A 27,845-nucleotide genomic window follows, 5' to 3' on the forward strand; every position below is an offset into this window, starting at 1 on the left:
ACATACGAATCATCTTAGCCATTATCTATACAACTGTATTAACTACTATCAGAGGTCATTCAACACAGGAAAAAGCCTGATTTAGTAGAACATGACAATAATGAGCACAATTATGCCAAGACTTGAATAGTTCTTGTAAGACATATTTCAAGATATTTCAAGACTGCCTTCGAGTGGTCTTTGCAGTCCATGGGAGGACTACTTGATAGGCTGAAGTTACTAGTTTATACAAGGGACTTTATTTACTTGGATTAAGTCGGGTTATTGCAGGGAGAACAATTATGCCAACAGCTTTGGAGGTGGTAATCTCTTAGCAGGCAGCACACCTCTCTTGTCTCAGAGGGCTCCGAAATGCAAGAGCATGAGTGACTTACAGCTTTCTATCAATATGACTTGGCGTTCTTCCTAAATATACCTCCCCGTGTTTTACAAAGAACGATAAACATTTTATCCGTACTACACAGATGGGAAAAATTAGTCAGTAAAGCTAAATGAGTTGTTCAAGTTCACCCAAAGAGACAAAGATACTGACAAGGAATCCAGTTCTAATGCTCTAAGCACCGGAATACACAACCCTCTGCACCTGAAAGAATGACCAAGGCATAAATCAAAACAGAGGCCTCAGTCATACAGTCAGCAGCAAGTCTGCAGTCAGCAGACTCAAAGTAAGACTAGGCCTTAAAGCATTAAATCCTCTACATGCTGAAGTGTCCTTGAGGCATACTCTTTCAATAACTTACAAAATAAATGCACACAAATATACAGTCATATTGATCTAGTATAGTCAATGTTACCTTGTGGTGATACAAACAGAAAGCTAATAATTCTCTTAAGCACTCTCCCTTACTGCTTCTTATTGGACTAACTTGTATCCTTGTAAACTTGGAAAATAAATTACAAATTTAAGCCAGGCAGAAAGACTGATGCACTGCATTACTCCTAAAATCTTAAAAACCAGTCTTGGTTAGACTGTTGAATCTTAGAAATTTCTGTTGAGCTACAATTCCATTAAAAGTTTCACTGTAATAACAAAAGCTTCAATGTAATGACTTATAGATTAACCTTACTTAACATTACAGGGCACAGTAAATAAAGTACTGGGAGATATCGCAAGCATATGTAAGTTTAACGCTACACACACAAATTGCAAAAATTGCAGACTTAAACTTAGCATTTGAACACCCTGGCAGAATTAATCCAGATTTAAAAAATAAATAAAAACACAATAGTAGCACAAACCTTATCGAAAAATAAGTAAGCTGGGAGGGGTTTTTTTAAATATGGCTCTATTAACAGGTTTCTGTGTTTGCTACTTTCAATTTAAGCATTTGTTATACGTTCAATTCAGCCTGAAGTGGGTCTCTTGCTATTTCACAGAATACTTTGCATTCCACTTGTGATCCGACCTCCTCATCCTCCCAACTGTCTATCTACATATTTATATGGCTCTATAACCACAGAATCTGAACCTAATCTCTATGGTAACTGTAAGATTTGTTTACATGGAAAAAGAGTATTAGAAATGCATGTAAATTTAGCTGTCATTTAAATAAGTGTTTTTCCTTCTGGGGGAAAAAAGCTCCCTATACTGCCTCCTATTTCTCTTGCTTCCATCTCCTGCATCCCCACCAGGCAATGAGCCACATTTGGAAAGCTCCGTTATCATACTACTTCAACAGCCTGTTGTTGTAAATTCATAGTTTACTTTTAATGTACAGTATTTTAGATCTTAACACTTGTTAAAGAAAGATCATAGGGAGGGCAATTAAAACACGATTTTTTAAAAGATACTGTCATTAAGTCACCAAAGTAAAGAAAACATGCTAAACATTTAACAGCTATACAAAAAGACTCAGTTTGCTGCTCAGCAACTCAGATCAATCTAAAAATTAAAACAGTCCATATCATTTACCATTTCCAGCAGTGAATATAGTACTAAGTACACATTTTTACATAATACTCATTCACAGACAGTAGGCACAACTCTGATAGTGCAAGACCCCACATACAGACTGCTCTTTTTTATTAATAAATACCAAAGAGATGATGTATCACAGGTTTGTAACAATTATTTTTTATAAGATTTACAGTATTCTGAAATGAGATTTACTGCAGTTCAGCAGGACTGCGAGCTGAATTACATGGGGGTCATGGTAACATGAACGGCAGTTTGAGTGAGACATATCAGCAAAATTATTAAAAAAAACTAACAAACCCAGTTGTTAAAAACTACTTTTAGGTACACAGATCTTTGCCATACATAGAAGAAGTCATTCTACTCCACCGATACGGGTTTTTTTCTATAAAACTTGCATAATATATTGAAAATAAATAGCCTAGAAAGGCCTAAGAGAAGAAAAATGAGTGACAATGAGGTATGTGAACAACACACAGGACTGAGAAGAAAATTAGAACCTGTTTGAAAATCTTTCTGCACCTTACAGCAATCATTTCACTGCAGAGAATCTCTTACATGCACCCTCCCTGATCATATCAAGATTATTCATTCAACAAAACTCCTGTTAACAAATAGAAAGTAAGAAAATCTACCATTTACCCTCTATTCAAATAAGCACGGTTGTATAGCCAGCATTACCCCTGCAACGTTACTTTCTCAAGCAGGGTGACTGTCCCCTGCTCCTCCATGAAGCAAGCTTAGCCCAGGCAGCCATGTCCTTATTCTCCTACAAACAATGTTTCTGAAGGAGAACAACCCCCGCGCAGCGAACTTACAGTTTCCCCCAGCATAACGCGGCGGAGCAAAGCCTGCCCCACCGTCAGCAAACGAGCGAAGGCACCAAAACACAGCAGTGGGGGCGAAGCAGCCTGCAGTCTGGATCTGCACCAGCACCGAGCCTCGCACCGGGGTCGGGACAGATGGACTGACAGATAGGACAGCATTTCTTCATGCAACCCTCCCTTCCTTCCCCTCCCAGGCACACAAGCGAGCGTTTTACCTTCATGATGAGCTCAGGCTGCGGTAAAAGCCTCGATAAGGGCTGAGCGGCCGAGGCTGGACCTGGAATTTAAAACAAAGCGCTAAGGCACCGCACCAGCCGCTCGCACCGGGCGGGGGGAGGGGAGGCAGGGATCGGGGTGGGGGGGCTGGGCTCCTGCAGAAACTCCCCCTTTCCTTCCCCAGATCCCCCCTTTCTCCCCGGTTAACCCTCTCCCCTCTTTCCTCGGCCGCTGCTTCCCCTCCAGCTCCCACACACCGCGGCTTCCCCTACACTCGCTGCCATTGACGCCATTTCTGTCAGAGGAGGAGAAACTTGCCACAACAACAACCCACCCCCAGCCTCCCCGGCTGCCGCGGGAGGGGGGGGAAGGCGTCCCCGGCTGCCTCCCCGGGGCGCTGCGCCCCCTCCCCAGGCACCAAGCGGCGGGAGGGGACCCGAGGGGGTCCCAGCCCCGGGACTCCCCCCCTCCCCACTTTACCGCGGGGAGCCGGAGAGAGGGGAGGAGAGAGGAAGGGAGGCTCTTCCTCCATTGTACGAGGAAGAGTGCCTGTGTGCGCGGCGGGGGAGCGGGGTGTCGGTAGCAGCCCCCCCCGCCCCGACACACACACACGCTTTTGTAGGGGCTGCGGCTCCGGATCGCGGCGGCTCCTCCTCCCCCCCCCCCCCCCCCCCCCAAATAAAGGAAAGCGCTGACTCCGCGGCAGGAGTTTCAGCAGCAACAGCCGCAAGTCCCCGGCTCGGCGCAGCGGGTCCGGGCGGGGGGAGAGGGCGGGGGGCGACGGAGGGGAAGAAAAGGAAGAAGAAAAGAAGGGAGCGGGGACGGGGAGGGAGGGGGGCGGGGAGAAAGGGGCCCGACCTGCTCGGCGGGGACACGGAGCGTGTGTGTGTGTGTGGAGGAGGGGGCTCCGTCCCCTCCCGGCGGAGGGGGCTGGAGAAGCCGCCGGTCCCTCCCGCACGCAGGCGGCACCCGATCCCCCTTCCCCCCGCCCCGCCGCTGGGTGGTTGGGGGGGGGAAGGAGGATCGGCGAGTCCCGCCGCAGTCTCGCTACGAGGAGAAAAACAACCGCCCCCCTCCCCCCCACACGCACGCCCCGCCGCCGCCGCCCGGCCCCGCGCCCCCCCGGGGCCCCGCACCGCCTCCCCACCCGCCGGCGGCGGGGCCGGGGGGCTCCTTCTCCGGCTCGGCGCCGTTACCTTTGTTCCGCGGCGCCCGCCCGCCCGCCCGCTACTCCCCCGACCCGAGGCGGGGGGGAGGGAAGGGAACGGGGCGAAGCCTCCTCTCAGCTCCAGGCCCCCTCGGCCGGCCTCGGCCCCCGCTCAACTCTCCGGCAACGGCTCTGCTCGCGGCGGCTCCCCGCGGCGTGCGGCGGGGCCGATCCGTCCTGCGCGGCCCCGGCGGTGGCGGCGGTGACTGCTCGGCTCGGAGCCTCTCGGTCCCCCTCCCCCTCCCACACCGACCGACCGACTGACTGACTGACTGACGGACGGAGGGACCAGGGCACGCCCCTCTCCCCGCCTCCTCCATTGGGCCCCGTCCCGCAGAGCCCGCCCTTCTCTCAGCCCCATTGGCCGTCGTATCGGAAATACTGACATCATTTTTCTCCACTTCTGTGGAAACCGATACTCGGCGCCGAGGGTGCTCATGGGTGACGCTGTTCTCGCTCGCCGCTCGTACCGGCTCGAGAAGGGGGTCGGCGCGGCGGGCGGACTACATCTCCCAGGGCGCACCGCGCGCGGCCGCCGCCAGGCGCCGGGGCCCTCGCCGAATGCTAATGAGCCGAGGGGGCAAGGCTGGCGCCTGCGCGGTGGGGCGCTGGTGGCGCATTTTCCCCCAAGAGGGGAAGGTGGCGCCTGGCGGAGCGGAAGGGGGCGGCGCCGCCGCCGCTCTTCCCGCCGAGCGTCGTAGCCGCCAGCGCTGCCGCCACCGCCACTACTCCTGGAGCGGAGGCTGCTCGGGGGAGCGGGGCGCGGCTCCGGCTGGCGGCGGAGGCGAGGTGAGCGGCGGCTGCCTGGGCTGAGGCCGGGCGCGCGGGGCTGCCCCGCGCCGCCTCCCCGTTAGCCGGCCGTTGCTTGTGGGAGGCGCTGTCGCCGCCCGGCGCGGGGTCCGGGCGGGGGAGGGGGGCGCGCTCATCGGAGGAGCCGGTCCTTCCCCTCTGCGCGGGGTCGGGCGGCGAGGGCGAGCCTGGCTGCGGGGGGAGCGGGTCCCGCGGCCGCCCCGCCCAGGAGGGGCTGGCGGGCTGCCCGGAGTGGGGCCGGGAAGGGGCTGCGGCGCAGGGGGGCCGGAGCCGGCGGCCGCCGTTAGTGCTGGGCGGCGCCGGCGGGCAGCGGCGCTGTCGCCGGGGCGGGCTGACTGAGCGCTCGGGGGCCGGGGCTGCGCCGGGCTGGCGGCGGCGCCGCGGCGGGCGGCGCTTCCCTCCCCGGCGGCTGAGCCCGGCTGCCGACAACGCGGATCAGAAAATGGGGGTGGACGGCGGGTAGGGGGAGCGAGGAGTCCTCGGCTCTCGGTCTCGCTTTATCTAAAATGGCGCTGGTGAGGCTGGGCTGCTTGCCTTTGAGTTGTGGAAGCAGCCAGAGAGGCTCTGCCGCTTCCATCGCCTTTACATCTCTTACGCTGAACTCCGAAAAACGAACTCTATTTCCTTTGGTTTGACTGTGGTGTTTTGGGCGGGGGTTAGGCATTTGCAAGCAGGGTAACGACTTCATGTTCTTTGTGAAACGTGAGTTTTACTCTGAGAAGCCATTCAGAAGTAGTCACGGTTTCTGCCGACTCGTTTTCTATCCTCAGGTCAGCCTGTAGCTTAAAAACCCTTCCTGCCTGTGTGCTGTCACAGCATGGTGCGAGGACTTCGACAGCCCAGGTATTGTTGCCTGGCTTCTGTAGCATTCATGCTCAATTATATCTGGAAATCCTATTAAAATCGAAGCATAATTCCAGCAACAGTATGTTCTTGCTGTTCCGGTGTTAGTGTTGAAATTGCAGCTATAGAAAGCTGCTTGTTTGCTTAGCTGCATCTTCGGGGAAGGTGTGTGACTATCCTTCCACCTGTGGGAAGTTGCCTGCCCTTAAGTTGAATACAGGGTTTTGTTTGGTATCAGCCTAGGAGGGCTTGTAAAGAGGCCTCTGCTAATTAGAATGAGAATGTGGACTAGGGTGACAAGTATGCTGTCCAAATCACATTTGGATTAAGAGCCTTGATAGCCTCTTTGAAACAATACACATTCACAACAGTTTCTGTGTATTCCTTCTGAAACAGATCTTCTCACTCCTACATCCCCCTATTTGGGGCTCTTCTTTTTTCCCACTGGTTACAATGAAACCGGTGTCTTGGTGCACTAAGTTCTGTGATGGAGCCGATTTAAGAACTTTCTGGATGGTTCTTTTGCACTACAGCTCTCTGCTCCTTTGGCGTGGTTCTCTTTTGTTTTCTGTGTTTACTGTGATTGGAGCAATTGAGATGATGATGCTTTTTAAAATACCATCTGTATACTTAACCTTTCAGTGATCATATTCCCCTAATTTGGAGGAGGGGGAGAATACTCTGTAGAATGGGATGGAATGGATGGGGCGAGAAGCTGTTCTACGAAGTTCCAAAGTGAAGATTTTTCTTGACATGTAACCTAGAATTAATGTTACTTGCATCCTCTCTAGAAAGCTCCTAGACACAGATCACAGCTTCAAGTATAGTTTTAGAGTAGTTCCAACTTATGAAAGCTCATGTCACCATCTTATTCTAGTGTCTTGTGTGTTTTCAAAGACATCATTAGAGAGAAGGTTTGTTGCAGTCTAAAAGATGGTTCTTAGGCCCTCTGTTGTGATTGCATGGCCTGTGCCCATAACAGCTGCTCTGTATGTTTATGTGGGGATACTGAGAAATAACTGGACAAATAAATTAGTCATGCATGAATTGAAATGCGGCAAGTCTGTGTACTGGTTTAAAAGGTGAAATGGCCTTAACTGCTTTGATCTTTTGAATAAGCATACATGTAATCAATTCTTGTACTTTCACTAACCAGAGGCTTTGCATTCCCTTTCATTTATTGTTTAACTCCTGGCAGTTTTACTTTTTGTTAGGAGGTGCTGACTGAGATCTTGTCCCTAAATGTCTTCATTGAGAAGACTTTCTGCAACAGTGTAACTTCTGTAGTAAATTGGTCAGTCACTAGGTGGGAAACCCTTAATATCAAGCATTTCCCAAGTGTGTCAAATGTGATAACTTTGTGCAAAGAGCAGTAAAATTACAAGTCTCATATGGTATTCTTGCTTACAGGCCTTTACAAGCAACTTCATGTACATATTTCTTTATCAAGGGTCCCTTTCTTTGTATAAGTTTGGGGGAGGTTCTGCTTGCTGTTCTTGTTTTGGTGGGTGTATTAGATATGTAGCTGTCTGATGAATAATCAGACTGTTTCTCTTTTCCTTAGTGGAGGTTACCTATCGCTTCATTTAAAGGTAGCATAGCAGTCTAGAAAAGTTTAACTATAGTGATTTAAGCTAAGTTACCATCCACTCTTTGCCTGTTGGAGCATTTTTGCCTCCCTTTTATTAAAAAAAAAATCTTGGCACTTGTGGGAGAAGTGCCTGACTAATTTTCTGCTGGTAAGCAGCATTTCAGGTGGACCTCTATTAGTTTTGTGCCAAAAGATGCAAAGATTTAGTTTAATGCTGTGTAATACTAGCAAATTTCAAGTTAGCTGGGGATTCTGAATGTTGTCTTAGTATCCTACAGACAGGCAAGAAACCTCCTAACTCCCTGAGGGGTGAGGAAGAACTTTAAGATTTGCTTTTAATCAGAAACTTTTACAGAGAAGCAATTCCAACTCTAACATCTCTTCCCAGCTCTGTTGGATAGCTAGGCACTTTCAATCTGTGTGGCTTTTTGACAAATAAGTCACAGGAGAGTTGTGAAGTTGGTAGTGTCTCCTTGTATCCATCTCTACCGGCTTCTTTCTGCTTAAAACATCTGGATGTGGACTGTGATAATCTTTTTGATTTCACTTCCTCACTGAAGTCCTTTGAGACTTATCCTTGATATGTAAGGGTACAGTCTGACAGCAGACTCTCAGTGGCAGTGCTGTCTTAAGAGCAGTTCCTATCCCTTCAATTATACCAACAAGCTGAAAACAAAATAGGGAGTTGAGGGTGTCAAATCTGATTTAGATTACTGTGTGGCCTGACCACTAGTTGTGCTGGCACACCATGGGATATAGGATGGAAAGGCTGTACTGCTGAAAAACTATTCAAAGCTTTCCCAAAAGGTGTAGTCTTACGAGCATTTTGTTGGCAACGGTGCTTGCTTAAATAGCCTTTCTTGCCCCTGAAGTGCTAATACATTTGATTAACTTATGCAGTGAAGCAAATAAAGGAATTGATCCAAACTTAAGCTTGGAAAATAGTTACTAATGCAGATCAGTTCCTAAGTTTGGACTACTACAAATACTTATGGGTGTGGAGAGTGGGAATGGGAGTAGACAGGAACTGATTGAGCTGTACTGAAAGGGAAAGGTCATGAATGTTGAGGAATACCAGTTTTTAGAGGTAGCTTAAGAGGAAGCAGTGATCTTAATGCTGACCTTTTGAGTTTTTGATGGGAAAGTATTGCTGGATTATTTTGAGCAAGCGTGGAACACTAGTTTATTCCACTCATGTTAACCACTCCCCTTAATGTACCTACATTAAAAATGCATCAGTCCATACTTATAAATATCACTTTAAAATAGTTATTTTTATGGATAACTTACATAACTATTCAGTTGCTCCAGGGCAAAAATACATCCTTTCCAGGATGCTAGCTAAGTAGCTGAGAAATGATGCTGAAGTAGCATGAGACTTTATGCTACTGCTGCAGTTCCTGTCTTAAAATGACATTAGAAGAATTGTTTTGAGCTGCTGCATCTGCAGTGCAGCAAGGAAGGCTAGAGGTGAAAGGATAGAAAATCTATTGTAGAAAACAATCTGAAAAAAGTGCAGATACAGATGACCAAAGGTATGTCAACTGAAACATAATCAATAGAAAATTGTTGAGCTATGTAGGGAATGGATACTAAAAGATTTATTATAAGAGTCTGTTGTATTTAGTATATGGGAAAGTGTAAAGATGTCTGTATGCTTAAACAGAGGTAAGAAAATGATATATTCCTGTTCTGCCTTCTAAAACAGGACTGAAGAATTCTATCAGAAGGCTAATAGAATAAGTTCAACTTGTTTAGGTTGCCTTGGTGTAAGGTATATTTGCTGCTCTTAGGCATCTCCACATCCATCCTAGATGCTAGAAAGCATCTAGGGAGGTCTAATCAGATTAGTCATGTGAGGTTTTGTATGTGGTGAGTGTCTTCTCTGAAGACTTGCAGTGGAGCTTCATTGTTGTGAATGCTGATGTTTTAAATACTTCTCTATCATCTAAGCCCTCTAATACATACAAAAGTCAGAGCAAACAAAGTCTAGGAGTTGGTTTAAACTATTCATGAATAATTAAAGGAAAATATTTAATACATATGCTTGTTTCTTTTCTAATTGACATCTGGAAAACTTATGTAGTGAAGGTAATATTAACTGAAGGTGTCATGTTCAAAATTGGAGTATTTGCACCTAACCTTGAAGTCAGCTGACTTTTTATTAATTGTATGCATCTATTTTTTACTTCCCTAATTTTTGATGTAAATAGTGTTAATAACACTTTCTTTAACAGTGAACTACCTCTTATGAAATAACGAAATGGATGGGATGGATGAAACATCTAAAAGAATCCTAGAGCCATACCAGTATTTACTTCAACTACCAGGCAAGTTTCTTTGTACTGTGTTGTTTTTAAATATCAAAATTGTTTTTATAGCAACTTTTGTCTCAAGAAATATGAGCCAAGAAGTTTATCCATTCTTGATTTGTGGATTTAAGAGTAATTAAAAGTAACACTTGTCAATATTTTTTCTTCCTCTTGTAGAACCACCCTTTTTGGTGAGATTGGTACAATAGTTCTTGAGCCTGTCTGCAGTGTAAGTAGTATTTCAGTTACTCTGTTTTCCACTCAGAGTTAGCTGACTTGCTACTTTTTAAAACTGATAAGGGCAAGTACTGAAGACTTGATCCTGTACTTAAAGGAGTTTATCTGCTTGTTGTACTGGACTCAGTGGGTTGTGGCTTGGTTTTGTTTTTTTTTAAATAGCCTGTTTCTTTTGTGTAATTTCTTCTCCCTGTAGCTACCTTTCTTCTCCTTCTCTATGTGTAAAGCCAGGTGTTCTTACGGCCAATTTTGGCTGCCCCTGAATTGCATCACTTGCCAGAGGATCAGCCAGTCCTTGTGTGGTATAAGGTCACTAGCAACACATTCAAATAAAGTTTTCAGTCTTGAACAGTACCTATTTTAGCAGAATTCAGGAGGCAGTTTGATAGAGAACTACTGTATGGATATGCTTCTCAGAAGCCTCTTTGCTGACTAAACAGTCAGATTGTTTGCTGTGGCTTTTGCTTGTACACCTAAAGTGTAAGGAACACCATACAAGCTATGAAAGTGACTAACTTTGTAAAAATAGTGGTGGAACTACTTTGTCATTGGAACTATTGCATGATTGCCTTCTATCCAGCTTATATTGCATACTGGTGGAGTTAAGGAAGGTACAAAATATGGTAAATATTAAGGAAAATAATTCTGACCAAAATTACATCTGACTGGGATAGAAGACCTTCTGTTTAGACAAGTAGTGTAATGAATCTCAGCCACAGTGCTAAGTGGCTTTTGCACTTCTGCAACAAGACCTGTGTATCAGCAGGGTAGGTCCTGTGGGTTCTAATTCATTACATCTGTGTATAATGAATTTCATTATTAATCTCTACAAACATCCAGGATTGTCTTACCTACATTAGTGATTTCATTTGACTTGGCAGTTAGCACTACTTGAGTTGAAAAATAAGAAAAGGAAATAATTTGGTAGTAACATGCCTTTTTAATGCCAGAAAGTTTGTTTCCCATTTCCTCACAGTATATTCCATTTGTGTATGTTGAACTGGGTGGTGGTTTTGCTAGAGAACTACCTTAAGAATAAGTCTACGATATTCCAGAGAGCTTTCCAAGAGCTGGTCCTGAAGAAATTTACTTTCCTCCAATACCATCTTTAAGTGTGCTTTTTGTTTTGTTAGATTATCTCATATAACCAGGGTATATTGTAACACCTCTGCATCTTCAGCTGCTGATTATTTTTTTAAGGTATTGTAGGTACCAGCAAAAAAAGCTGAGCTTCCTAGTAGGAAACATACAACAGACAAAAAGTGCCAAAAAAAGCTTCCACAGGCAAAAGTTTGACTAGTAGCTCTTCAGTTAGCTTTCATTTTAAATGATGCATCTAGGATATACACTTAACCTTCCCACCTTGACTCCTGTGGCTAAATTCCTATACTTTGTGAGTTCAACCCTTATCACCCTATACTGCTGGCTTATATAATGTTATACTTACTGACAGTGCGAGCATTTTATATCCTATCCTGCTAAAGCATCATAAATCTGTCCACTTAACATGTTGATCTCTTGTTAGTTTACGTTTTGGAGAAGGTGAGAGACAACATACACTTCTCTCTATGCAGAAATGGTGGTGTGATTCAAAAGGGAAGACTTCTCTTAAACTAGGCAGGTAAAAGTGGTGTACCTGTGGAAAGCTTGTACTGAGTAACAGGTGAAGCAGTGAGAGTTCACAATCATATAGCTGGATGTTTACTGTTTTTGAAACACTGGCTTTGCCCAAATTCAGATATGCCAAGTACAGATCAGGAGGAGCCAGTTACTTGTGTGAACCTTGGAATCAGTATGAGCACCAATGCTTGGTGAGGGGGAGAAATTGGGCATATGCTAGCTGTTCATAATTAGGGTGGAGCCCAAATGAGATGCCTGAGCTAATCTAACAAGCTCTTGCTGAAAGAGGCAGTTTCATTCCATCATCTTTATGCTTCTGGCAGTATTATCCTGTTTCTTAACTTGTGCTGGTTCTCAGCTTGCTAACCAAATGATTAGGTAGTATCAATCACCTAACCTGTTAAAAACTTGCCTGGTTAATCTTCTCTGTCTTGTTAGTGATCTGGCACAAGAGTGAGGACAAGGAACTGTTTCTGTGTTGGATCAGCTTGAGTTCTGAGGGGCTTTTGCAGAAAGCTTGGCTGTCAGATATGTAAACTTAGGGCCCTACAGTAGTTCAGTTGTTTATCTTTTAAGACTAGTTAAAAAACAAACTCTCCAAATGGTTTAGTAACCTATGAGAATGTGAATTAATTTAGATACATATCATTTGTTTATATAAAAGGGATTGTGTAACAGTATTAAGGTGGTTGGGGAAAAAAAAATAGGTGCCTGCTAATGTTGTCTGTAGTGTAAGAACATAAATTTTTATAACTGTTAAGGACTAATCATTCATTAATGAAATAGGACTTTTAATGGTAACAGTTTGGGGGTCATACTTAAATTAAGCTTGTCTATTTCTTTAACTTCAATAGCACTAGGATGAAGAAACTACTAGGCTTATGGGGTTTTTTTACTATGTTACTATTTTAACTGCTAGTATAGTAATTAATGGTTATTCCTTCACTAGCAGAATTTAGTGCTTGGGAGAACATACATTCCGAAACAGTAACTTTTCTTGCAAAGTCTCATTATAACAGAACATTGCCATACTAGTTTATAGCAGTGTTCCACTTAATCTAGTATTCAGTCTCGTAAACAAAGTGCAATAAACAGGCTTAACTTTCACAAATTCCAACGTGGTTTGTCTCAAAAATGGCCTGATTCACACAGATGATGAATCTTTTATCTCCGCATGGCTGAGTTAACAGCAGTAGCTGTTTTTGCAGCACTACAGAGTATATGGAGTTTCAGTTGCAGTAAAACTGATATGGTCAACAGCTTGCTATTGAAAGGGGTAGATTCTGATCCCATTCATGATTGTGCATCTTCCCTTTCATGTGCATTGCTGTGGTCTTGGCTGCAGACTTTCTGGGCTTGTTTAGCAAGTTAAACAATCAAGACTGGCTTTTGTTTTTCAGCTTTTTCTGCTGGGTTATTGAACTTGACCAGCTTGGTGAAGGAGTTAAGTACCACAGGGCATGATCCCTACCACTGGCACAACTACACTTGGCACATCAGAGGCCTCAACTTGGGCCAAGTTCCTGAGGGAGGCTGCAGCTCTCCAGATTCTGAGCTGCAGGGATGTCTGGGGGCACCCACTGGGCCAGAAGAAAGTGATGTCCCTGCCCCTGAAAGGTGTGCAATGGTGGAAAATGTGTGTCACCAAGCAAAGGATTAGTGGAAGAGGGTCAGCAGGCTGCACAGCATCAGAAATAACAAAAAGAGCAAGACCCTGCAGGTTCAAGAGCCTGAAACCTCCAGGTATATTGAAGGAGGGGCAGGAACAGTCTGCGCATACCAGGTTGGGAAATGGATATTCCCACAATGGTGAAGGCTGGGAGCTGATGGCTTCTGGTACCAGGAGAAAGATTCCTGTTCCTTGAGCAGATGTGCAATTGCCAAATAAGTTCAGTGCACTAGAAGAAGACACATGGCTGGAAGCTCTGTATACAACAAAGCATCAGACCAACACTCAGTGGCAGCAGCTAGTGATAGCAGTGGGAAGACTGCCTCCTGTGGGGGACAGAGGCTTCTGTCTGAGCTGCTGTCTTAGGGAGGTTTCCTGCTTCTGTGTAGCCCTGATCAGGGATGTTACGGAGGCACTGCCAAGGCGTGTTTCACCCTCAGACTACTTAACCCTGCAGCTCTTCTACTTGAGTACTAATGGATATGGCAAGGGGATGCCTAGAGCTTATAAAGCATGATTATGTGGCTTTTGGAATGAGGGCCAAGGGCACAAGAAGCCAGGTGGCTTTTCTCCATGATCCTCAACCCCCTTCCCCTCACCATCAAGAGGAACAGACAGATCCTGCTTGTCAACTAGTTAGTTGCACAGCTGATATTTATAGCAGAGATTTGGGTTTTATGACCATGGGACTACCTTTGTAGATCAAGGACTACCAGGAGGAGATAGCATCCACCTACCCAAGTCAGGGCAAAAGTGTCTCTGCCAACAGGCTGAGCAACCTGGTGAGAAGGGATTTAAACTAGAAATTACAACAGAGGGGAATGACTACCCACAATTGAGTAAGGAAATAGTGAAGTTGCAAACAAAGGGTGTAGGCTGATGTGGACAAGAGACACCTTGTAATCAACAGAGCAGAGTTGAAGGCAGCCCATCCCAGGTGTATGCACTCAAACAAGGAAGTATGAACAGGACAACATGATGGGGGAAGCTCTCACACCTTTTCTGGGGGATCTGCAAGACTGGGTGCCTCTCTGAATTGCCTCTACACAAATGCATACAGCATGGGGAATAAACAGGAGGAATTCGAGGTCTGCATGCAGTTGCAGGGCTGCAGTTTTATTGGGGTATCTGATGTGGGATTGCTTGCACAGCTGGAGTGCTGCAATGGATGGATAAGGACTGCCTAGGAAGGCAGTCTGGGATAGCAAGGAGTGGGAGTTGCCTTTTATGTGAAAGAGCAGCTGAACTGTATGGAGCTCTGCCTTCGGTCAGATAAGCCTGTTGAGAGCTTATGGGTTAAGATTAGAGGGCAGATCAATAGGAGTGATGCTATAGTGGGTCTTTACTACAGACCACCTGAGCAGGAAGAAGTAGATGAGGCTTTCAGACAGCTGGAAGATGCCTCATACTTAACAGGCCCTGGTCCTCATGAGAGGACCTCAGTATCTGGTAGAAGAAGCAACACAGCAGGGCACAGGCAATCCAGGAGTTTTCTGGAATGCGTTGATGACCACTTGCTAACATGGGTGATCAAGGAGCTGATGAAGGAAGGCATTATGCTGGACCTTACACTTAGAAACAAGGAAGAATTGGTTAGGACATGAACACTGGGGCAGCCTTGGCTGCAGTGACCATGGGATGGTGGCATTCAGGATCCCAAGAGGAGGGAACAAGGCAAAAATGGGGATCACAACCCTGGACTAGTTAACCCTATTTTGGACAGGGGAGTTAAACTAGACAATTCTACAGTGACCTTAACCCATTGCAAGTGACTGCCCAGGTTTAAAAGCGTATGGGCCAGCTCTACTCTGTTTATCTTCCTGCAGTTCACTTAGGCTGGCTGTAGTGTTCTTGCAGCTGTGTGGGGAGGTCTGCTTGGGGAATTTATCCATTTAGCCCTAATCCATCAGAGGACAGAGCTAAACATGAGAGTGTACAATATAGCTGAGGTAATGTAGTAGCTTGCTTCCTCCAGAAGGGCAATGCCCCCTTCCCCTGGCTCTCAGCATCTGCTGCTTACCCTGTACTAACTCTGGCAGACCCACTTCATAAGCTGACTCAGTACATAAAGCTGGCAGAAAGCTAACCTAGCAAAAAGCAGAGTTTTCTGCTGGGGTAATGAGTTGAATTAGCTCAGTGAGGCTCTAATGAGGGCTAGGTTAATAGTCCCTCTGCTCTTTCCCATGCTGTTCTAGCCCTTTTATGTATCCTCACTGTAAGTGGGGTGCTGCCCTAAGGGCATAGTTTGTGGTCACTTTAATGCAGCAAGAGTGAAGAAATACTAATCAAGAGCCTGTCCAGAGCTGGACATCTGTGGGTTTTGGGTCTGTACCCTGTCACAAGAACAATTGTGTATATAGAGAGTAAGTCAGGCTGATTTTTCTTTTTTAGAGAAGCATCTAATCTGTCTAAAGAGGTGGGAGGGGATTGTCCTCAGTACAATGTCTTTAATCTAACTTGATCTTTGTTTCAAGGATAAGGGTTTTACATTCTTACCTGTAGAAGGAATTTCATCAGAGTGAATCTACTATGTTCTGAATATTTTTTTCTCGTCTTTTCCACCCAGCATTACTAAGGAGAAAAGCTTTCCATAGTTGCTGTTTGATTTGGGTAATATTGGGATCTTAAGGAGATTAAACCAAATGTATTTAGCATAACTTTGATAAAAGCTTGGTGCAGTAATGTCTATTATCATAGTTCTATACAGTAGGTAGAGCTTCTAATTTTGGAAGTTAGACCTCTATATTATTTGGTTTTAGAATAGCCTGCTTAGAATAATTAACAGAGCAGTGACATGTGACAGTGAAGAAACTGGGTAGTTCTGCTAGTGTTAAGTTTTATTCCTTTTAATTTTATCCTAGTGTCCCTGGATTGTTGTCTTTTCTAGTTTGGGGAGAGGAGAGGTGTGGCAAGGAATGGAGGCTTCTGCATCTAGGCTTTTGAGACCAGTATTAGAGGGGTTTGGTCTCTTGCCATCATAGCATGGCTGTAGGCATAAAACATGCATACAGAAAATTGCTGTGATACTACATAGACCAGGTAGGATTGACTTCAGAACAAGATAAAATAGCATTTATGTAGCAATAATGTTCCTTTAAAGGGGCTCACACAAGCAAATCTGCACCTATCAAAGGAAAGGTGAATGTTTCACTATACAGATAGTGGTTTTTCCTTGAATAATCAGTGTCTAGACAGCCTTGCTAGTCAAGGTAGACAAGTCTAACAATTCAAATGCTGTCTCTACTAAGGAACTGAAGTGGCTAAATCCACTGTGCATGTTAATAATCCATTTAGAGTGAGTGCTAGTAGTTACGTTCCTCATGATGAAATAACCCTTGTTGCTGAACATCCAGCATTCCATAAGCATATTTGCTAGGAAACGCATTCAGAAAAACAGAATTAGCTGTCTAACGTAAAAATGTAGATGTTGTCTGTATCAGTGTAACTTAGAAGTAAATAAACAGCTGTAGATAAGGTACACTTCTTTAGTGTGATATTATCTGAGTAGTTTTCTTTAAGTATGTACTGAAATATTTGTTATACTTAACTGGCAAGCCATATGGTTTGGCAGATGTTTGTAACAGTTATTCTCAATATTTTTGAGCAATCTTTTCTCCTCAGTTAACTCATGCAATTATTTTAAAATATTGAACCTCTGATGCAGGGCATTTTGACCCTCCCTTGTGCAGTACTGGTGGTCACAAGTGTGTAGTGAGTCAGATCAAGGAAACAATCCGGCCAAAGTCTGATCTAACCACATGGGAGAAAAGGGGGGGAGGTCTGAGTGTCTGAAGTGTTTCAAATCCTTAGTATCTGCAGGAGATGTTGTCAGAAGCAGATCTAACTTGAATTAGTGGTGGTACTTAGTTAATGTAAGAGGTTTTTAAACTCTTGGGCACTAATCTAATTTTGTATTTAAATTTGAGCTCTGGTTACCTGTGTTAAAATAGTGAACTTCTAAGTCAGCAAATTATTGATTTAAATAAACACGTTTTAAAAAAAAAAAGTAGAACCAGATATGTACTTTCCTGATAGAGAGCAAGCCTGGCATGGGGAGCTTAAAATATCTGTTCTATTTGAGAGACAAAACAATCCCTCCCTCTTGCAGAAAGCTATTAATATTTAAAACTGAGCATAGAAAACAAACGGAGAACAGAAGCCAATGATAGTGTATGTCCAGGCAAGAGTGCCCTTTCACACAGGACAGAGCCAGAGGACAAAGCTGTTGGGGGCAGGGGTGGAAAAGAAGCACCTCTTCATTAGTCTCTTCTAATGCAAACCAAAAGACGGTGGTGATGGGAAGCAGTGGAAATCTTTGAGAACTGAGGCAAAAATCGAAGCCCTTTGAGCCAGGGAGGAAGGTTATCACCCTTGCTGCAAAGCCCAAACCACAAAGCTGTCGCTTACCTGGTGGTGACTTAATTAGAAAAGGAAAAATCCTGAGTCCAGTTTCTCCAGGGTATATCACTGCAAGTGAATCTACCCATTTTTATTATTCTGTTCTGTATGTGCTGGTCACACAGCAATAGAGAAGCCTTAGGGAGACATTCAAATGTTGAAATTTTTTCAGTGCTATGGGCAAGATGGCATCATCAACATGAGGACTAATATTGCAGAATCATGAAGTTATGTGTCTCAGTAGATCTTAAGACAAGTAATATGGAACCCACTGTCTAGGTTGCACTGCTTTGAAGTTTATTTAAAACTTTTTCTAAAGGCCTTGTTGATGTGAGCTACATATGCAGAGCTGTTTGTCTAAACCTGTCTTGCAGTTGTTCGAAGATCTTATAGCTGAGCTTCTCAAAGTTCAGAGCAGCATTGTCTCAGTGTGGGTAGGGAGTGACTTTCATATTGATAGTTAGTAGACACTGAATAAATATTTGTATGTGACTCCTAGTGATTTACTAAAGAAAGCTGGCATCAATAATTTATAGGCACATAGGTTAACTTCTATTAAAACTAACTCCGTCATGTAAAATGTATCTGGATTGAATAGTAATGCTTATTTTAACACTAAACTTGGACTTCTGATCTTGTCTTTCATTCCTATAAAACAGGGTGACTGCTTGGCTCCACCAAACTAGATTTAGCCAAAGCAGAACAAATCCTGTTATTCATAGGTAGACTTCTCAGGTATAAGATGTCTGAATTCTTGAAAAGTTCTATTCTGTTCAGGGTGTTCTGTTCAGATTTTTGTTTAGAGTTAGTATGTCAAATGTCACCTTTCTGTCTTACAAATTGTCAGTAGCAAGTAAGAGTACTGCAGGAGAAAGACCTAAAAATGGAGAGAAATAGATATTCAACAAATATCCATATCTTCAACTAATAATGAACCATAATTGAAACTTCTTAATCTGTTACATACACAAAATCAATGTGCCTGGCAAACTAGGGCTTACTTGCAGAAGTAGTAAGCTGATCTATACAGGTTACCAAAATACTCAGGATCACTTACTAATTAAACTACCAAAACTAAATACAGTAACTGGTAAATGTGCTTTGCATGTTACTGTGAAATGTTTAAAACTGAAGTTGCTGATGATTGATGTTTATACAATGATGAAACAATCTACACACTTTCTGCTTTCAAGTGATCACACTGATCAGCTTACTGGTCTCAAATCAGTGATAGTTGTTAAGACAAACTGTTGTCCCTAATAATGAACTTTATGTGATTTTTTTTTTTATAAATGCCTATAATATTTTTATTGTAGGTAAGCAAGTGAGAACCAAACTGTCACAGGCCTTTAATCACTGGCTGAATGTTCCAGAAGATAAAATACAGGTACTGGCTAATTATTTTTAAAGGTTTGTTACCTTTCTTCCAAGACTACTGATAACAGATGATTCTCTTACATAGCATAAATGATCAGAAACCTTAAATGCACTAATTTCTGAATATATTAAAGTAAACTTTCAGGAAAACAACTTTAGTGCAAAGCTTTGACTGTGATGTAACACTAAAGAAATTACTTTCACAACTTGTCTTATGTAGAATAGTTACTACTTTCCAAGTGTGCTCAACCTTTTAAGTTGTAGATAAGCAGCTACCATTGTTACCCACTTAACTCAGTTATTAACACTGAGTTTTCAATGACTTATGAAAGAAGCTAGACAGTTACCTTGTAAACTACACAAATGTAGTGGTTGAAAATAATCTTATGGTTTTGATACAGGAATATCAGAGGCAGCAGTTAAATCAACTTTATAAACCACTCCTTGTTCTGGACCTAAAACTGTGGTGGTCTTATCATACAGTCTAGAGTCCTTACTCCCTAATGAGAAGCATTAGACTAGGAATTCTCCTTTCCTTTTGCTTTTCTGTTGGCCAAATCTGTGCAAGATGTATGGCTGTGTAAACACTGGTTTGTCGAATGAAAAATTGTCCTCTTCATTAGGCTAGTTTTGTCAAACCGCACATCAAGGGTGCAAAAGATTCTCTGTACACAAGCCAATGTAAGGAATTAAAATAACCAATTATGTTTTTTGACTCTTACCCAGCTGGTTCCTAGTTAATTTCATTAATTGTAGGCAGAAGTACCTTTAGAGTTTGTGAAGGAGTCCTCTTTAGGGTGGCTTCAGAGTGACACTTCATAGTCCTCAAGTAGCAAAATAGTGTAAGTGATTTAAACAATGAAGGAAGAGGTTGTATTCATCATCTAGTAACTCTTCTATTTTCCAACCTGTCTGTATAACTTTTTAGCCAGATTTATTCCGGCTTCCAGCTAGACACTTCTTACCCTTTGTGCTCAGCTACATATCCAAATAAAATATAGTATATAGTAACCTGTGTATTGTATGGATGGATTTAGTCTAATATCATAGATCAGAACTTCCAGAGGCTTCTTCCAGTTTGAATTATCTAGGACAACCCCCTGCTTAAAGCAGGGCTTGCTCTATAGCTACTTTAGGCTTCTGGGGCCCTTGCTGAGTTTTGAAAATCTGAGGATGTAGATTCTGCAGCCTCTCTGGGTCTGTCTTCCCGTGCTGAACCCCTTCCATGGTAACAAACTCTTCCATTCTGTCCAACTGGGATTTCTTATGCTGCAGTCTGACTGTTGCCTCTTGCCCTTTTGCTGAGCACCCGTGACAGTACAGGTCCATCTTCTCTCATGTACTATAGTAAACTAAAGCTGCAGTGCCTCTGTGTGAACAGAAGTTACCAGTTCTCCCTGTCACTTTTAAACTGATAATCATGTAACCATTATTGAAAACTTAGGCCACTTGTTCTGGTTATCTATATGAAGAAAACTGATGCTTTAATATTTCCTTTACCACTTAAGCTGTTTGTGATGGAACTTTAATATTTTTATTCTTCAGGTCATTTGAGGACAAAAACAAGATGTCATCTTTTAATCTGCGCCTGCCACAATTATTACTGCTTTTGTGCATACTTGTACTAATTTTAATAACTTAAAGTTGTTGAGGTCTGCAGGACCACCTCTAGTCATCTTTTTGACATCTCTCATAATCTTCTTAAGACATCTCAGTTGTGTAGCAGCCTGATTCCCTTCCAGCTATTTGTATTTCTTTTATTAAAAATCTGAATTCTGGCACTCCTTATAGGACATTTTTTACCTTAGATCATTTATCTTCATGTAGTTTATTTAGATGAGTACAGTTGAGGATACTGTTCATTGGTAGTTGATTTTACTATTGGCTGCCACCATTTCACTTTTTTCTCAGCCAAGTGGTCTTTTTTTTCCCACCACTTACTGCATCTCTAGTACTCAACTGATGCTGCACTGAGACACTTAAGCTTGTTGAATTAGACAACACTGGGTTTGTCAGATGAACTTTCTTCTTAGAAGGCACTGAAATGGCCTAGTACAGGGCCAAGCAAATTTTAAAGCTGTTGCAGGTAAGGAGGTAGAAATCTGTGTGTTGGAGTGATAGTGCAGCAGCCACTGATTCGGTAGGCTTAGGTTGTAAGAAAGCATAACACTCTGTACTGGTTCTTCAGCTTTCATTATAAAAAGCAGTCTTTTCATTTCCTCAGGCTACTTCCTGATGTGTTCTAAAATAAGCTTTTTCTGCTGTCTGAACTTTTTGCTCCTTACTTTCAACTTTGAAGCATTTTTGACACTGTCTTTTCTAAGTTCACAAGAACTTAATTCAAACATGCAGTCATGAAGCACTATTTCAATTAAACCTTAAATGTCTAGAAGCTGCAAAAGTTCATGAAACTGACAGTGATATGAAATAGGTTAGCAAGAGAAATGCTAGAATAGGCTTATCCAAGGAATTCACAGAATACAGGGAAACTTTCCTGGCTGTACTGAGAATGGGAATGACAATGGACTAAAAGAATATTCAGAAAAATAGGTATGCAAAGCTGCTTTCAGTGAGTACTCTATCCTCTGATTTAAAGTCAATGGGCAGCAACATATCTTTGCAGGTCAAAGTAGGGCTCACTTCTAACTGGTAGCTGAGTCGTTAGTGCTTAAGTAGGTTGTTCTTGCAGTCATATCTTAGACAAACAATTAGATTGCTGGGGTTTGGGTTTTAATCTTTGGGACAGTGGTCACTGAACACTAGGTGACTTGCTGCTCAAGAAGATGCTTGCAGCGAAGTCCCTCTTTTTCCTGCAGCACCCACCAAATAGGACCATACTAGGTACTTGCTGCTATTTAATGGTGGCCTTAGTATTTTTTTAGAAGCAGTTGTTTTGATGAATGTTGACTGAGTGCAATGTTTGTAGCTAGCAAGTATAATTGGTTCATTAGCTTTAAAATCATATCTTAATCAGATGTGTTCTGCACCAAGTTTATACAGTATGCAGTTTTACATGCTTAAATTTATTTCCACTTAAGCAGGTGCTGAATATACCTGTACTTTGCATAGCAGCTGTGCAATAAAAACAGTATATAGTGTTAAAACTCTTCATTTCTTGTTGAATCGTCCTGCTTTGGAATTGTTAAGGTTCACTTTTAGTCAAATGTAGTCAGCTACAAGCTTGATGTTCTGAACAGTTTATTGCATACCTCAGGTGGTGTATGATATTGGTCTACCTAGTAACTAGTAGTAAGTGTGTAGGAAACTTCTCAAAAGAAGTTGTAGCTGTTGCCTTCCTGCCAAGAATTTTCCAAATGATGTTTCAGAGAGAATAGTCTGTCCTTTAAGAGCTCAGTACTGAAGATAACTACACAAAGTGTGGGGAAAGAAAGATGAACTCTCCACTTATCAAACAAGGTTTACGAGACAAATGTGTTAATGGGTGATACCTGACACTCTCATGAACTGACTTTAGGAGATCTCAGGTTAGTGAATCTAAACTTGTCACAATATTGTGTTGCTTTTCTTTTCCTCTATTCATGTTTCTAATAACAGTTACTGCATGACTCCTAGGCAATGGCATGTTTTAAAACTGTAGCAACAATGGGGAGCATACAAGTGGAAACAATTCAGGGAGGAAGTTCACTTTGAATCTGAAAACATTACACAAAAGACAGACGACATGATCCAGGATTTATGGCAAACTGGCTGATGAAGAGAATCATAAATCTGTATTAATAGTAAAAGCAAGTGGTCTAAAGGGGAACCTCAGTGATAGAGAATGTCATTCTTTAAAACCTTATCCATTTTAAATAAGGTCTTGCAAAACTGGAGGTTAAATTACAGTGGGAGACTTAATAATTTTCTCTTCTTGTAATAGGTTATCATCGAAGTGACAGAGATGTTGCACAATGCAAGCCTACTTGTGGATGATATTGAAGATAACTCAAAGCTACGACGGGGCTTTCCGGTGGCACACAGTATCTATGGAATTCCATCTGTAATCAACTGTGCTAATTATGTGTATTTCCTTGGCTTAGAGAAGGTTTTAACCCTTGATCATCCAGATGCTGTTAAAGTTTTTACCCGTCAACTCCTGGAACTCCATAAAGGTCAAGGCTTGGATATTTACTGGAGGGATACTTACACGTGTCCTACAGAAGCTGAATATAAAGCTATGGTACTGCAAAAGACAGGTGGTCTCTTTGGATTAGCTGTAGGCCTCATGCAGCTGTTCTCAAATTATAAAAAAGACTTAAAGCCACTTCTTAACACACTTGGCCTCTTCTTCCAAATAAGGGATGACTATGCCAACTTGCACTCCAAAGAATATAGTGAAAACAAGAGTTTTTGTGAAGACTTAACTGAGGGCAAGTTCTCATTCCCAACCATTCATGCAATTTGGTCAAGACCTGAAAGTACTCAGGTGCAAAACATTTTACGTCAAAGGACAGAGAACATAGATATAAAAAAATACTGTGTACATTACCTTGAAAATGTGGGTTCCTTTGAGTACACTCGGAATACATTGAAAGAGCTTGAATCTGAAGCCTATAAACAAATTGAATCACTTGGGGGAAACCCTGAGCTTGTAGTGCTAGTTGAACAGCTGAGCAAAATGTTCAAAGAAACTGAAAATTAAAAATTTCACTCCTGGGAGTGGATTAAAACTCTTTTGAAAATGGGAAAACAACCAGACTATCTGAGAGGTGTGATAATCAGCCTCACTTAAAACTTTCTCTTGTAGCCACATTACAAAAATTACTGTTAAAAACAATTTGTCACTGAGTATTGAAATATATACCCTATTATCTATACAGTCTTAACTGTAACTGCTTGCAGATGGTTTTGTTAAAGCAGATGTACTAGAACTGAAACAAGTTTTGAATCTAAATGTGATCATCTTTACACAATCATCAGCATTATTTCAGGCCTAGAGCTCTCATATCTTTAACCAGGTTACTGTAGGCTTCTAGCTGAAATTCTGTGTTAAATTAAATCAGATTGACCTGAGTGTATTGTGCATTCTCAAACAATGCTCTAATAAACCAAAATGTACAATGTTAAAGAACAAAAGAAGATACTTGCAACCACAATGCACATAAAACCGTTGAGTGATATTTCTAAGTTAGATTTGTGAAGATCAGATGGATCAGCTTACTAAGTTCTAAAGTGAATATCCTATCCAGCTTCTGGGAATATTTTCAGGGGAATGTGAATTATGAACGATAGTATTTTATATGCAAATAAGACTAATGTTTAGTCTGAAATTGTAGCTTTATAAAGATTTCTGAGTACCTTAGAGGAAAGATTCTATTGCATCGGCAAAGCATAAATTTGCTGCTGATTCTAGCTCTGCAGTGAATAATTTTGATCGCCTGGTTTTAGATTTTTAAACTGTCAAATATTTTGTAGCCAGGGACTTAAATCTATGCATTAGAGCTCATACATGTAACTGTAAATAGCACCATGGTAAGCTGCTACTAGAAGTGGAATGGAATTCACACCAGGTAACTTCAGGACACTGTAATTGGTGCAGGTCTCTTTAATCTCTGCTTATAATTGAGAGGCTTCTCCAGGAGTTGATTCATAATTCATACTGCATTCCTGTTCTGAATTGCTATCTGGAGGCATGTTATAGGACTCTCCAAACAGACAAGTTCTGTAATTTTTTGCTAAAACAAAGCACAGCATCTTGTTCTACAAGCTATAATACCACTTCAGTTCTGTTAATAGCTTAAGTAGTGCTTTAAAATTATGTACACAGGCATACTGAAGTAGAACTGAAACTGAGAGCTAGATTAAGGGGGGAGGGCTGATAAGTGACAAAACCTTCTGTTCATCTGTATATAAATATATATATATATATAAAGGTGAACAAAACATAAGCAGAGATGTTTGTTTCTTCTTGGCTGGACTGGCTTTAATCGGGTTCAGTTTCCTTAGTCTTCACAGCTGCATAAAGCTTTGCTTTGGTGTAGGGAGGTAATGGTTTGGATCAAAGGTGTAGGACTGGTGCTATCAATGGTGGTGTTAGCTCAAGCATACTTTCAAAAGAAATGGCCAGAGGTACTTGGCTTCTGACAGCTGAAGGATAGTTTTATGCAGGTGTTCACTGACTGTACCTGGCAAGCAGGAAGAGTCATGGTCTCAACCCACTGAGAAAACTAACTGAAGAAGGTTGCTGTAATGTCTTCCCTGGGCAGCCTTAAGTTCTTTTGATAGTGATCAAGCATGAAAAAATTCAGGATGACTGCTTTCAGTCAGAGACATTATGTAGTTATGGATGATAGCCTATCCCTTTTATCTGCACGCTGAGGAGGAATCTTTGCTCTGTGATGAGGCACAGAATAATAGCCTTTTCACTGAATGGACCTGGTCGCCAGGACTGAATAGCTGGAAGTTGGTGAAAGGTGTCTTTTCTTTAATGTTAATGACAGTGAATTGTAATTCCTTTTTTATAACTTGCAGTGCTTAGTAGTAAGCCTGTAATTTTTTTATGTTTTATGAGAAAATACTATCTGCAACGAAGTACAACGTTTTTGTGCCATGTCTTGGGAGCTTCTAAGCATTGTTGCAGCTGATGTTGAATGGGGGAGAGCACTGGAAAAACTAGGAGATTCTCCTGACAACAATAGTCTTACTGTAAAAGATATCTTTGTGCCTACTAGGTATTGTAACTGACGTATGCAATGCAAAGTGCACTTAGTGCCATTTCATGTCTGCTCAGCTGCTGGATGTAAACAGTTTTGTGTAATCAAACTTTCCTAATGAGGTAGCTTTTCTTATTTTTGTATAAAACCTCTACCATCTGACACTTCTGCTATGTCGTCACTTCTTTGGTTCATTCTGGCAACTCACCCCAGTATTTATTCTAATACTATATCTTGTAGAACATGCCTCCATTAACTTAGGAGAAAGTACATTGGAAGTTTTCCAGCTGCAGGCTCTTTAAACCACAAATGGTTAAGAAGGGAAAAGTATCCCGGGAAAAGAAAGCTGGACCAACAAGAAACCATACAGCTCCGTCTTGCTATTCTGCCTTCAAGGCTTTTGATACCAGTATTCAAAGCATACCCTGAAGGTGTATCTTAAAAGGCCCACAAGCAGGGTATTGTTGCTCTTCACTTTGGTTAGGATGAACTGGGGCCTCTGAGGGTTTTTCTTGATGTATTCAGGAGTTGGAAGAGGCTGGGATCTTTCCTCTTCATCTGTTAAGCAGGTAGAGCACCTTTAAGTATTAAGTGTCAGCAGTGATGATGCTCCATAGTCAAGGTAGATTTTATGTTTGGTGCCATAAGATACAAGTGCGCATCTTCATCAGTGTTCTCCAATATTGGCTCTGGTACAATCTCCCGGTGTTAAGCCATGTTAGGAAAATCACTTCCTTAAAGCAGCATGAGAGTTCTTGTGGCTGCAGAATTAGTTTAGTTGTATAAGCGCAGTTCTCTGTTGCTATGCCTCCCACAACATGGGGAGTAGGGTTTTTCCTCATCTTCACAAGAGATGCATTGCCGTGGAATGGAAATCTGAGTTGCAAGTGGAGATGCCCATGGGGAAGTAAAGGGCATGCTGGTTTCAATGTCAGTCCCTTTGAGCCAGAACTGTTCCCCTTACCTTCCTACCATTGCCAACAAGTTCCACTTTGATCAGGTTACCAGTGCATTTCTTGGGGGGGTTAGCTCTTGCAGTGTGTATAAAGGGAAATGCATTTATGCATTTTTTTTATTTTTATGCATATTTATAATGCAAAGTCTCCAGCATTTCTCCCCACCTCAATCTGTTTTCTGATTGTGTGCTTGCTTGGATGTAAATGAATGCTGGATGTAAATGAATGCTGTCACCTGTCTTTGAGTGGCCAGCCATTGGATGGGACATCTGTCTCTGCTTCTTCAAAGGCTGATGTTATCCCCATCAGTTATAGTGAAAATTGCCTAATTTCAGGACCTTCCTGAGGAGGTAGCTTGTTTTCCACCTCTCCCTTTGAGCTCAGGCTGTTCAGGTACCCAGTAAGAGCAACTTTGTATGTATTGGCCAGTTGTTGATACAAACAGCCTAAAAATGTTCATGGCAGTGGGAAAGTAGCTGTTGGTGCTTCTTTATGCCTTCAACTTTATGGTTGATTTTGCTAATTATGAAATATCTAAATGCCTCCATGTGCTATGGAAATTTCCTATACTAATGGCTTCTTTCCCCAGTTATTGTTAAAATGCTAACATGGTATAAAAACATGGGATTTGGGGGGGGGGGGGGGGTGTCCACCTTCTTATGTAAAACTGGTTTGAACTCTAATGTGTCTTTAGCAGTGAATTGGGCCAGTCTTTTATTCATGTGCAAGAGCTATATAGGTGTCCATTGCTGCTCTTTGTTCTGTCTTAATCTTACCATTTTACGTTTCAGGTTTGCTATTTACTGTGTTCCTTGTATTATTTGCTCAGTACTTTCATTGTAATTCTTTTCTGTTCTCAGCTATATTTCTATTGTGCTACCAATACCATAGCACACACAATACCATCAAACTCGTTTTTGATCCTGGACAAACAAAATAGTCTGGGTCTGCTTTTGAAATGTTAAATCTTGGCTCATCGTATGCCTTCGCAAAAGTAATCCAAGGTTTTCTGCAATCTTGAAATGCCAGAAACTTTTTTCCGAGAAACTAAAGCCTGTAACATATTTTATATTGCCGTAAATTATTTTTGTCCCATGTAGCTTGAGCTCCTTTCCCTCTACTACCTGTTTGCTTTCAACACCTATTTTGCTTTGGTGGTAATGCTCGTTAGGCCCTTCTGTGAAACAACTTAACTCGCTAGCCCTGGGGGAGAG

General features: G+C 42.4%; 2 protein-coding genes across 4 annotated transcripts in view; one reads left to right on the top strand and one right to left on the bottom strand.

The window, feature by feature from the left end:
- The window catches only part of ARID4B (AT-rich interaction domain 4B), a 93,908-nt gene extending 89,736 nt beyond the window's left edge, over nucleotides 1-4,172 (bottom strand). Inside the window, exons 1-2 of one of the 2 annotated variants that reach the window (XM_076334141.1) lie at nucleotides 4,155-4,172; nucleotides 2,958-3,019 (exon numbers count right to left, since the gene is read on the bottom strand). In XM_076334141.1, coding sequence (XP_076190256.1) covers nucleotides 2,958-2,963 — 6 coding nt within the window. In that variant the 5' untranslated portion in view covers nucleotides 2,964-3,019; nucleotides 4,155-4,172. The remainder of the gene's footprint in view (nucleotides 1-2,957; nucleotides 3,020-4,154) is intronic. The other variant, XM_076334140.1, reaches the window with a different exon arrangement.
- A 648-nt stretch (nucleotides 4,173-4,820) lies between these two features.
- On the top strand, nucleotides 4,821-27,267 carry GGPS1 (geranylgeranyl diphosphate synthase 1). Of its 2 annotated transcripts, none has more exons than XM_076334154.1 (4): nucleotides 4,821-4,954; nucleotides 9,647-9,739; nucleotides 18,962-19,032; nucleotides 22,903-27,267. In XM_076334154.1, the coding sequence occupies exons 2-4, from the start codon at nucleotides 9,673-9,675 to the stop codon at nucleotides 23,662-23,664; spliced, it is 900 nt and encodes a 299-aa protein (XP_076190269.1). In that variant the 5' UTR covers nucleotides 4,821-4,954; nucleotides 9,647-9,672; the 3' UTR covers nucleotides 23,665-27,267. The 2 variants fall into 2 exon arrangements, with proteins under 2 accessions (XP_076190269.1, XP_076190270.1); XM_076334155.1 differs by lacking the exon at nucleotides 4,821-4,954 and adding an exon at nucleotides 9,899-9,950 and having other exon boundaries at nucleotides 9,671-9,739.
- Nucleotides 27,268-27,845: the final 578 nt, after the last annotated feature.

Source organism: Aptenodytes patagonicus, chromosome 3 (assembly GCF_965638725.1).
Source record: "Aptenodytes patagonicus chromosome 3, bAptPat1.pri.cur, whole genome shotgun sequence".
Lineage (NCBI taxonomy): Eukaryota > Metazoa > Chordata > Aves > Sphenisciformes > Spheniscidae > Aptenodytes > Aptenodytes patagonicus.

What these genes read in the sequence shown, in the direction of transcription:
- GGPS1 (XM_076334154.1), top strand. Translation starts at nt 9,673, where the DNA reads ATGGATGGGATGGATGAAACATCTAAAAGAATCCTAGAGCCATACCAG. An exon ending in GTATTTACTTCAACTACCAG is followed by an intron (nt 9,740 to 18,961) that starts GCAAGTTTCTTT and finishes TTTTTATTGTAG; the next exon opens with GTAAGCAAGTGAGAACCAAA. An exon ending in TTCCAGAAGATAAAATACAG is followed by an intron (nt 19,033 to 22,902) that starts GTACTGGCTAAT and finishes TTCTTGTAATAG; the next exon opens with GTTATCATCGAAGTGACAGA.